A 12,323-nucleotide genomic window follows, 5' to 3' on the forward strand; every position below is an offset into this window, starting at 1 on the left:
AAAAATTTTGATTATTTAGGTTTGGTTTAGTTTTGATCAGAAAAAAATTAAAAAAATTGAAAAAATTGAACTGAATAATAGTATATTATTTTTAATAATATAGAGATATTAGATTATATTAAAGTTAAAAATATTTTAATTAAATTTTAAAATATTAAAAATAAAAATAAATTATAAAATATAAAAAATTTATTAAAAATTTAAACTGATTAAACTAAACCGAATCAAACTAAATCAGATCGATTCAGTTCGATTCGGTTCCTAACTAAAATTGATTTTATTCGATTTTTATAAATATCAAAATTTCAATTTTCCATTTATTAAGTTCGATACAAATCAAACCGACACAACACTCAACCCTAACCACATCATAAAAAAATAATAATAATAAAACAAGTAAAAAGAAATACACAGCACAATAATTATAACAGATTAACAAATTCTCTCCTATACACATAGATTTGCTCAAAAAAAATAAAGGAAAAGTTATTTATCTATATAAAACATCACCCAGAAAAACAGAAGAGAGAAAATCCAGAGAAACAGAAGAGAGAAAACCCATTTTTCTAGGAAAAGGAAGAAAGATCGTTCTCTGCCGAGCGAGGGCAAGAGACGAATACACGCGACGGTAGGAAAAAAAGCGGCCTAATCACATAGAAAAAGTAAAGAACCCAAAGAATTTTTCTCTTTAGAGTAACCAGAGATAAAATAATTATTAATTATAACAGTTATATGTTTGAATAAGGCTATAAATAGTAATCTCAATGGTAAAAATAAAAGGGAGATTTACAATTTAGCCTCTGAGTATTGCCATTATTAACAAATCAGTCCCTATATTTTTAAAAATCTATTAAAATGTTCTTATCTTTTCTCTCCGTCAACAAAATAGTCTTTTCGTCTATTTTTGCCGTTAAAAATATAGTAAAAACCAAATTACTCTCTTCTTTTTCTTCTCTTCCTCCTCCTTTTTCTTCTTCATTAATTCTTCCTCCTTCTTCTGCTTCTGCTTGTGCTTCTTCTTCTTCTTCTGCTTCTACTTCTTCTGCTTCTTCTGCTTCTGCTTCTTCTTCTGCTTCTTCTGCTTCTGCTTCTTCTTCTGCTTCTTCTTTTTCTTCTTTTGCTTCTTCTTCTTCTTTTTATTCTTTTCCTTTTCCTTCTCCTTCATCATCATCATCTTCTTCTTTTTTTGAGGATGAGGAGAGACTATTTCGTTGACGAAAAGAAACGATAAGGATATTTTAATAAATGTGAGAAAATATAATGACGTTTTAATAGATTTCTGAAAATATAGGGAGAGACGATTTCGTTGACGGAAAAAAATAATGAGGATGGACTATTTCATTGACGAAAAGAAATGATAAGGACGTTTTAATAGATATGGAAAAAAATAGGGACTATTTTATTGACGGAAAGAAATAATAAGGATGTGTTACTAGATATGAAAAAATATAAAAACGTTTTAATAGATTTTTAAAAATGTAGGGACTGACTTGTTAATAATAGCAATATCTAAAAACTAAATAAAGGGTTTTATTTAAGGGTAAAATTGGATTTTAAGATTTTTTTCTTCTTTATCTAATTTTAAAGGAAAAAATTACAGAATGACTATTTCGTTGACAAAAAGAAAAGATAATGACTAAATAGGTTTTTAAAAATATAGGACTGACTTGTTAATAATGGCAAAATCCAGTGATTAAATTATAAATCTCCCAAAATAAAAATAGGGTAAACTGTAATTTAGTCCCTCTGGTTTAGAGAAATGTAACCTTTCGTCCCTCTGTTTTAAAAAACCTTTAATTTAGTCACTGTGATTTTTAAAAACTATACCATTAGTCCCTCCCGTTAGATTTTCAGTTAAATCACCGTTAATTTTAGTTAAAAAGACTAAAATACCCATTCTCTCTCATTCCTCTTCCTCTTCTCTTCTTCTTCTTCTCCTTCCCGATCTCCTTCTTCTTCTTCCCATTCTCTCTCCTTCCTCTTCCTCTTCTCTTCTTCTTCTTCTCATTCCCGATCTCCTCCTCCTCCTTCTTCTTCTTCTCTTTTCCGATTTTCTGTGATTTTTTAGCTGACCCTCGTATTTATTCCTTGCATTTCTTGAATTTCTCTGCCGGGTTGTTGATATTTTGAAGTGGTAGTGAGGATTGTGTATACTTCTGTTTTTATTGCCTTCTGTGCTTGTAAATATTCCTTCTCAGGTTAGTCAAAAAGTTTGCAGAGTTCTTTTTACAATTGGGCATCATTTTCTGCTAGTTAGCTTTCTTTTGATTCCTCTGTAGTTCTAGCTGGCCATTTACGTTTGTCTCCTGTCAAACTCTCAGCTTTGAGCTAATCTGGGTTTCACAGCTTCTGAATTTTTATTTTGTAATCTGGGTTTCGATTCTTAAAATTTAACCATTCTTCTCTCTTTGTTCTTCTGGTCATGGTGAATAATTGGGGCTCTGTGTTGTTCATCTGGATTTCATCCATAATGTGTTTGATATGTGTTTCCTTAGGATATAGACGACTACTTGATAGATTGTGGATCCTCCACCAATAAATTAGTGGGGGGCCGTGTATTTGTAGCTGATCAATTTTTTTCCAATCTGCTTTCAACCCCACACATCACTTTTGCAAATGCTAGTTCAAGTCCCAACTCATCAGCCTATGACCCTTCTCTTTTCCAAACTGCAAGAATATTCAATGAGACTTCTTATTACTCTTTTTCAGTAAATAAACCTGGAAGACATTGGATTCGCCTTTATTTATTTCCATTTATGTTTAGAAACTACAATCTCAGCACTGCCAAATTCTCTGTTTCTGCTCAAAATTTCACCCTTATTCATCCTCTGACGGAGGCAAAGGCCAGGAGAAATGGCTGAGGCTCCGAGAGCGGCGGTGAGCCGAGGAGCTCCGATTGGAAGAAAAGGAGTCATTAGTGGACGAAGCAGAGGAGGATTTCGTAATGGGGTTCGATTGGTGGTGGACCTGAATGCGAAAGTGGCCATTTGGGAGGAAGCAGCCATTTGGGAGGAAGCAGGTGAGGTGAAGAAGCTGTTATGGGTATTTTAGTCTTTTAATTAAAATTAACGGTGATTTAACTGAATATCTAACGGGAGGGACCAATGGCATAGTTTTTAAAAATCACAGTGACTAAATTAAAGGTTTTTTAAAACAGAGGGACGAAAGGTTACATTTCACTAAACTAGAGGGACTAAATTACAGTTTACCCATAAAAATATTATATGGATTTTTAAAATATTTTTTATTTTTTATATATAATTTTTCAATTTCTATAACTATATATATATTATTTTTACATGTTCATGAAAATAATTTTTAACAGCAAAATAAAAAGAGCAGGACCCAAACAATATCAAAGGACCTGAACAGTTAGATCGGATTTGGAAGAATACTTACTATGGGAACATTACTGGAAGGAAAAGTTAATTATACACTATATTTGATTTAAATAGATTATTTTTTAAAAAATTCACTTTCAATAAAATAACTTAATTAAATTTTCACTAAATTTTTTTTTTTACTTTTCCAGAATTAAAAAAAAAATATATCATTATACCATCTGAAAATTTTGATTTTTTGGACCAGAATTATCCCAAACAAAACAAGCCATAACAACTTGATGTTATCTGGCCATAAAATTTTTTAATTCGCTAGATTAGCCTTTTCTTTTAAATTGCGATAGTTGCGTTCGCCACCAACCATGGAACCGCCTACGCCACCACCGATGCAACGCTGGAAATAGCTAAACTACCTCGTAGAACTTAGCTTCCTGCAAACAGCAAACCAAATCTCCAGAAGAAAATTCCCCAAGATCAGCAGAGGTTTCGCTTCAGCAGCCAAGGAAGAAAAGAGAAGCCAACTGGCGGGGAGCACTTGGCTTAACCGGGAAGAAATGCGGAAGGAACTCTTCGAAAGTCTACTATTTATCAATAAAACTATTTCATTATAACATATTTAAATGAATAAATAGTAAACAATTACAAGGATTTAGCCGACCAACCTTAAATATTCCAGTTGGTAACTTCTTCCAACTTGCATGTATCCATGAAAATTAATCCAAGATCAATTTAATTAATAAACAATAAGCCATCTTCATCTAGAAGTCAACCCCACTCTTTTCAAAGAACCTTCCCTTCTCTTTTCAAACAATTACAGATAAGAAGCTTCTCTTCTTTCTATATATAATACTTGCAGCAGTGCTCCTCCGGCCAGCCGCTGTTGCCTGTCATACACACGCTTTCGTCTCCCCTCTTATTAAAGATATTGCTTTGCTTCACGACACCAACTTCTCTCTTTTTTTTGTTTTTTCCTCAGAGATAAAACGCGCGCACAAACGGACTGCAATTTGTCGCTAACATGGCTACAACTTCTCTAGCTCTCTCATCTTCTTTTCTGTTTCATCCTTTGATTTCTCTCAATGCTCCAGCCTCTAAGATAAGCTCGTCGACTACCCGAGTTTTGGCAGCCAGAAGAGAGGCACATGACCAGAACTACAGTGGACGGCTGGTGGATTCCAACATGATTGTGCTGAGAAAAAGAATCCATGAGATGAAGATGGTGGAGAGGAACTATGAGCCTCCTTCTCATTGGATGGAATGGGAGAAGCGTTGTTTTACTAGTTATGATTCATTGGTTTGTGAAATTGTGGGTGTTTTGCAGTCCCAGTTGATGAACACAAGGCCTAGCTTTGCTTTGGGACTCTTTGTTTTGATTGCTTTCAGTGTTCCCATCTCTTCCACTTTGGTTTTTTCGCATTTTCTGCATATCACTAAGATTGTTTTTGATGGATTTCACGTGAGTTGATTTCATTATTCTTTACTCATTGTAAATACAGATTTAATTTGTTTTTTTTCTTACCCTTTTTTGGGAATTTAATAATATTATCAGCAGAGTTTACTAATAAATTATAAAAAAAATAGTTAATAAAATAAATTATTAATTATTTAATGATCATTTGAAACTTCTAATCATTGAATAATAGATTATTTACTAATAAAAAGTTGTAGCTATTTTTTAAAAATTATTTTTTTTAATCCCATTCCCATTTCAAAAATAAAAAATTATTAATAATAATATTTTTCTTCTTGGAAGACTTATACCCACCGATTAATTAATTATTATTTTTTGGTTTAGTAAAATTAGTTTAATTAAAGGACGAGGTGATAGACTGTTAGAAATATTTTCAACGTTAGATGAGCTGACAGATGAACTGGGAATCATAGAATTCATAATTGATAGAATAAGTTTCCTTTCTTCACTCACACGATATTGCTGGATTGGGCTTTCACCATTATCTAAGGTTTTGAATTGGGCTTTAGCCCATTATCTCAAAAAATCAAATGATTTTCTGACCTTTTTTACAGAAAAAATTAATTATTTTCTATAATTCAATTAAATTACTTCCTAAAAAAATATTTTTTAAAAAAATATTTTTTTCAAACTAAACAAAACTTAAGATTCACCGCTACTACGTGGGAGTTCGAGCTGGAACTAACACTTTTACTTGATGACACTTAAACTGATACCGAAACTTATTTAATTAATTTAACCGAATTAAATTGTAATTTAAGTTAATTTTTGAAATATTAATTAAACCACATATGGAAAAAAAAATCAAAACTCAAATATTTAATTGGTTATTAGTTATAAAGGATTAATAAAAAAAAGTATAGTATATATTTTATATTAAAATATAATAATAAAAATAATAAATATGTGAAATTTTTAAATAAAAAATAATAAACATAATTTATTTTAAGTAAATAATGATTATAAATTAAATAACATTAAATTAAATTATAAATAACATTTTACTAATAGAATTATAATTAGTATATTAATTAATAAAAATTCAATTATTTTTGTTTATCTAGTGACCCACTTAATGTCTGAAAATGAGTTTAAGTGTGACCGTGAATCTGGCAATAGAAAAAGATTGAGGTAAATGGCGTTTATGGATAATCATTCTAGAACTCAAGTCAATAAATTATTAGAAAAAATAAAAATAATAAATAATATATATCTTGAGTTTAGAATGAGTGTATAATAATGTATATTTTAATCTGTATATATATTTTATTTTTATAAAGTAAGAAAATATAATTAATTATCAAATATTTTGAAAATCCAATCGATACTAGTTAATAGATAAAGGATCTCGAGATTATAAGTATAATAAACATCTGCTAAATTATATCTTTTAACAATAATTTTACATTGTGAGATATTTGACCGGCTCAAAAGATGGTATGCCATGAGTTGTTACTGTATAACAAAGCCATGTGACAAGCCTAATAAACCGTAACATGCGGTCTACATAAGTCTTATCTATAAAAAGAGAGATTAGAATATTATAACACTCATACTTAAAATACCAAGACTCGCTTTTGTTGAGCGGATAAGTCTTTCATAGAATAAAATTATCATTAGAGAGAATATAACTAGTCGATTCTATTATGCTTATAATAGTAAAATCTCTTATGTATTGGTCAATATCAGTCAAATTTTTAAGAAATTTGATAATTAACTTTATTTTTTTATAATATAAAAGCAAATATGTACAGAATTCAAGATACACACGGCTACATTATTATACACTCATTCTAAATTCAAAAAATCTATTACACTATCTTTTTTTAACAAGTTATTGATTTAAACATTAGAGTTACTCTCTATGGCCGCTAACTAGCTCCCTCTCTTTTTAACCGGTTGATCAATTGCAATTTAATTCATTTTTTACTATATAAAAAATATAACAATTAAAACTAATTTTTTACTAAATAAAAAATATAACAATTAAAAATTATTTGTTTATGATGGTAAAAGCTTTTATCTTTTATTAATTAATATGATAAATATGTTTATATAGTCATTAATTTATAAAATTATATAAAATCACTTGTCTTAAAAAAGTAAAATATTTTAAATAAAAATAAATATATTTGAATTAAATTTTTAATTAAAAATAATAAAAACCAAGATTTCGTGAAATTTATAACATACCTCAAAGTCCGACATACTCAAACAACTAGTGAGACTAATGCTTTGTTTGGATAAGAGAAAAATGAGGAGAAAGGAAAATAACCGACGAAGGATTTTTCTTGTTCAATTAATGGAGGAAAATTTCAGGAGGAGTGAAACATATTTAATTATTTTTCCCTCTATGTTGTTCTCTCAAAGCGGAGAAAAAAGTAAAAAAAAAAAAATTAAAAAAGCGCACAATGGCGTGAGAAATTATATAAATATTATTAAATAATAATATTTTAATTCAGTTAAAATATTAAATATTATTTTAAAAATAATTATCGAAGAAAGTCTAATTAAGAGAGTTTTGTACACTTATCCATTAGCTTACTTAATTTGATAATTCTAGAGTAGATGATGTGAATGTATGATGAGGGTGTCGTAAATCTTTTCTCTCCAACTACTGTCAAACGTAAACATTTTGCATAATTTATTGAATCCTCATTTCCCTCCCTCTTTCTGGAGTCGTCTCAGTTGGGTTCTCCGATCTGTAAGCTTGCCTTCTTCTCCTGTAATTTTAGTTTCATGGAATATCTCGTGTTAAAAACTGTTGCATTCTTGTTTATGCCTTATTTCAATGAAATTCTTGAAACCCTTGTTGCATTTTTTTTTTTGTCACAAGTAGAAAGAATGTGTGAATTCCATGTTGTATCTCGTTGATTTTTGCGTTTCAATTTATGCTGATTATCCTCTTCGCCATTTTTCCTGCTCCTTGATAATTTGTGAAGATCATGCTGTTTGGTATTGATTTGGCTATAATTTTAAGCTCAGATGAAATATTTTCTTAGTTGTTAGCGATAATCTCTGAATCCCATGTTGCATTCCCGGCGATTAGGTTGTTTTTCTTGTCCATTAATCTTATCTATATGGTAGAATTTCTCAGATAGTTGTTCAAATTATGTTTTCGGTTTTGATATTTTTGTTTTTGTTTTAATTGCAGGAAGAAATATAATTCCTGATTATTCAAATATTTGAAGGGAAGATGTCTAGTTACACAACCGCTTTGAATGAAAACAATATGAGGTCTAGTAGTGAAAATTTCGTTACTGCCATAGTGCCATTGATGAAACTTCTCTGCCTTACAATTATAGGATTGATTCTTGCACACCCAAAAACCCAAATCATCCCCAGAGCAACATTTAAGCTCCTAAGCAAGCTAGTTTTTACCCTGTTCTTGCCCTGCCTAATCTTTACGGAGCTTGGTGAAAGCATTACACTTGAAAACTTTGCTCTTTGGTGGTTTATTCCTGTTAATGTACTGATCAGTACAATCATTGGTTTCTTTCTTGGGCTATTAGTTGTGGCTATATGTCACCCTCCACCGCAGTTAAACGGATTCACCATTATCATGACTGCCTTTGGAAACACTGGAAATCTTCCTCTAGCAATTGTTGGATCCGTATGTCATACAAAAGATAACCCATTTGGAGCTCATTGCCACTCAAGGGGAGTAGCTTATGTTTCCTTTTCCCAGTGGGTTGCTGTAATTATGGTTTACACACTTGTTTATCACATGATGGAGCCACCATTGCAGTATTATGAGATTGTTGAGGAAGGGTTTGAGATTGAGGGGCAACAGCCAACCACTGATGTCAGTAGACCTCTTCTTGTAGAAGCAGAATGGCCTGGCATTGAGGATAAAGAGACTGAACATGCCAAAACTCCTTTCATTGCTAGGATTTTTAATAGCATCTCAAGCCTTTCACAGACCAATTTTCCTGACGTTGAGCTCTCTGGAGATAGTTCAGCAAACAGTCCCCGGTCCATAAGGTGTTTGGATGAGCCAAGGGTTCTGAGGAGAATACGAATTGTGGCAGAGCAAACACCTTTATGTCAAATACTTCAACCTCCAACAATTGCTTCTTTATTAGCTATCATTATAGGGACGGTGCCTCAGCTAAAAGCTTTTGTCTTTGGATATGATGCTCCATTATCTTTTATCACTGAGAGTTTAGAGATTTTAGCTGGTGCTATGGTCCCTTCTGTGATGCTTGTTCTTGGGGGCATGCTTGCTGAGGGACCAAACGAGTCTATGCTTGGTCTTCCAACCACAATTGGTATATCTGTAGCTAGGCTTTTTGTGCTTCCCCTGCTGGGAATTGGTGTTGTAGCATTGGCTGATAAGCTGAATTTTCTCGTACAAGGGGATGCAATGTACAGATTTGTGCTCTTGTTGCAGTACACAACACCAAGTGCCATTTTATTGGGAGCAATTGCCAGCCTGAGGGGTTATGCAGTGAAGGAGGCTTCTGCACTTCTCTTCTGGCAGCATGGCTTTGCTCTATGCTCCCTTTCCTTGTATACTGTTATCTACTTCAAATTGCTCTCTTACATTTGAAGTATCCTATATTCTTTCCGTCTCAAAGTGTTTTTCGAGGAGTTGGTTGGCATCCATCAGGTTCTCATTGGAGTATATCCCTTTTAAGTACTATGGATTTATGCATTTGCTCTCTATATTCCATTGGATACTGGTGATAATTGAGCTTCCTTCCAGTAAGTTGATTTATAGAATGTCCAAATATGATGCTTGTCCTGTAATACCCATTTGGTTTATAGTTCCGAAACTTGGTCTCAGAATTCGAAGAAGCTGATGGGTTATGGGTTAATTTGACATATGCATTTCACACCCTTTTCAATTCATGAGCATACACTTGACTCTTGAATTTGTTTTTAATCTGTCAATTCAAGACATTTGTTGAAGATCTGGGGAGTTTCCGATAAGAGATTGATGGAATTTTGTAAATCATTAGAAGCAGCAATTATGTCTTGCTAAAGAGGTGTAGTGCAGTTTAAGAAAATGATGATGACTCATTTAAATCATGTTTGTGCTATAAAAAAAAGGTAGGCCAGTGAAGAATCTGAAATCCAACCATGGAGAAACTTCTGACAGGTTGCAACAAATTAAAGAATCCAGGTAAAAGTTTCAAATGCGTGGATTGATTTGTTTGTGTAGCTTCAAGAACAGGGCAGGGAAAAAGGGTCAAGAATCAAGATGGCCAATTTGTATTCAAATTTCAAACGTATCTCTAGGTACAAGTCCAACTTGGTCTTTGTCTCTTCATCTGAGGTCGCTATTCCTTGTGCAAGTTGCTTGCTCTTCCTCTTCCACCCACATCCATCCATCCATCCATTGACACCTGGGCTTCACACAAAAAATTAATTGTTATTTTACATATTTTGCAATTAATATTTGATACACGTATAACTATTTAATTTTAATTGTTTTAAAAGAAATCTATTTTTTCTAAACTATTATATTTTGAAAATTCATAAAATATAGGAAAAATAATAAAAAAATTGCAGTTCATTCATTTTTATTTTAAAATTTATACTTCAATGGTCAAAATAGTATTTCATCAACATAGTATTTCATAATAGTGTAATTTATAGTTTAATTTATATATAATATTTTGTGATAGCGCAATTTATAGTTTAATTTATATCTCGTAATATGATGTTTATATTTATATTTCTGATGACATTTAAAAATTATTGTTATTTATAAATAATTTAATATTAAAATTGAAATGATAAATTTTTAAATTTATTTTCTAATCGAGTTTAAATTTATTAAAATTCGACTTGATTTGATTCGATTATAATTTTTAAATTTATTATGTTATTTCATTTCCGGTCAAACCTTAACTTATAAATAATGGAAGTGATCAATAAAGAAAAAATAGTCATGTTTAATTAGTTGTATCGTAAATTAAATTTTAATTAAAGTTAATTAAAAAATATTATATAATGTTAGAATCTTTTTAAAAAAATAATGTAAAAACAAAAAAAAAGTTGAAAAGTGAAAAGGTGGTAGATATGATAAGTAGGGAGAGAAATGAAGCAGACAGCACAATCATACTAAAAAGCAAAATAAACATGAACCATTGAAAGTGAGCGCATAACATCTTCACTTTCTCAAGAATATGTTTTTTTTAAAAAACAATAAAAAAAATTATTATTTAGTGCTGATACAGTAAAATTTGCTAATTAATTAATTTATTTTAAAAAATATATTAAAATATTTATAATATTTTAAAATTTTTATTTAATTAATTTTTTTATTAATTTTATTCGTTAATATTAAAAAAATAAATATTTATAGAAAAATTAATTAATAATTCTTTTAAAAATTTAAGTGACTAATTAATAAATTTTTTAATTATAAATATATTTAGATATGATAGATTGAGTAATTTTGAATATGGACCTATCATGTATAAGTAAATTTAAAATATATTTAAATTTAAAAATTAATCTTAGAGTTTGATCGGATTTAAATTTTATATACTTATTTATATAAGAAATTATTTAATAAAAAATATTTTTTATAATAATATTTACAATTTTTTTATGTATTTTATTGATTAAAATTTTTTAAAAAATATTATTTTTCACATGAAAGTTATTAATAAAAAAATAATTTTATATTGACTATATCCGCCGCGTATCCCATCCACCTCAAGTTCGAACAACTTAATAAAAGACAATAGGCGTCGGTGAGAAGGCGAGGAACATTTTTTTTTATAATTGACGGTATAAAATTAAAATTAAATATTTAATATTAAATTATCAAATTAAAATAACATATTTAAGTTGAAATTCTACAGTACCGTTTAGATTTTGTAATTAGCACTAAATAATTTTGGTTTTTTTTAAGTTTAATTATATCTAAGACTCACTTAAATGTTATATAATAATTTGAATTTATTTTATCAATTATTTCACATAGCTTTTTCCACCATTTAAAAAAGAAAAGGAAAAAAAAAACATTGTTTAGGAGGTAGCTTCTGCCTAACTCTTTATATCAAGAATCATTTGCACAGTAAATGATGATTGCATTTTCCTCTTCTTCAATTACCCAATCCAACCATGTATATGGAAGATCATATGATATCTTTAAATTTCTCTTAGATTGAAAAAATTTTTTCAGTGATTTTTTCAGAATGTATTGTTAGTATCTGTAAATTTAGTTTATCAAAGTATCTTACATGATACTGTGTGCTCTATTTATCGATTTTCATTTGAAATTTTATAATATACTTTTTCAAGTGTTCACATGCTAGTGTGATATGACATATTAGTTTTTGTGGTTGTAAATGTGATCCTATGTGATTTTCTAATTTTATAATATAGTGGAAGACATTACCGGTAAGATTTTGGTTGAACATAGAGGACTCTTGGTTATTCACTTTAATTACACTTACTTTATGACATATCTATATAAAAAAAAAAGAGTGCTTTTAAGTTTATCCAATTCAATTGCTACATCATATTATATCTCCATTGATTTTGACTTG

At 29.8% G+C, this 12,323-nt stretch overlaps 2 protein-coding genes across 2 annotated transcripts; both read left to right on the forward strand.

Annotated features, from left to right (window-relative positions):
- Positions 1-4,205: 4,205 nt before the first annotated feature.
- Positions 4,206-4,889, forward strand: LOC110618269. The gene has a single exon (XM_021761409.2). It carries the CDS (start codon positions 4,360-4,362, stop codon positions 4,804-4,806), a length of 447 nt encoding a protein of 148 aa, XP_021617101.1. The 5' UTR covers positions 4,206-4,359; the 3' UTR covers positions 4,807-4,889.
- Positions 4,890-7,369: 2,480 nt separating this feature from the next.
- On the forward strand, positions 7,370-9,478 carry LOC110617150 (protein PIN-LIKES 2). Its single transcript, XM_021759760.2, has 2 exons — positions 7,370-7,516; positions 7,967-9,478. The coding sequence occupies exon 2, from the start codon at positions 8,009-8,011 to the stop codon at positions 9,362-9,364; it is 1,356 nt and encodes a 451-aa protein (XP_021615452.1). The 5' UTR covers positions 7,370-7,516; positions 7,967-8,008; the 3' UTR covers positions 9,365-9,478.
- The last annotated feature ends 2,845 nt before the right edge of the window (positions 9,479-12,323 follow it).

This window comes from Manihot esculenta, chromosome 6 (genome assembly GCF_001659605.2).
Source record: "Manihot esculenta cultivar AM560-2 chromosome 6, M.esculenta_v8, whole genome shotgun sequence".
NCBI lineage: Eukaryota > Viridiplantae > Streptophyta > Magnoliopsida > Malpighiales > Euphorbiaceae > Manihot > Manihot esculenta.

Coding starts and splice junctions, on each gene's coding strand:
- LOC110618269 (XM_021761409.2), top strand. CDS start 4,360: ATGGCTACAACTTCTCTAGCTCTCTCATCTTCTTTTCTGTTTCATCCT.
- LOC110617150 (XM_021759760.2), top strand. CDS start 8,009: ATGTCTAGTTACACAACCGCTTTGAATGAAAACAATATGAGGTCTAGT.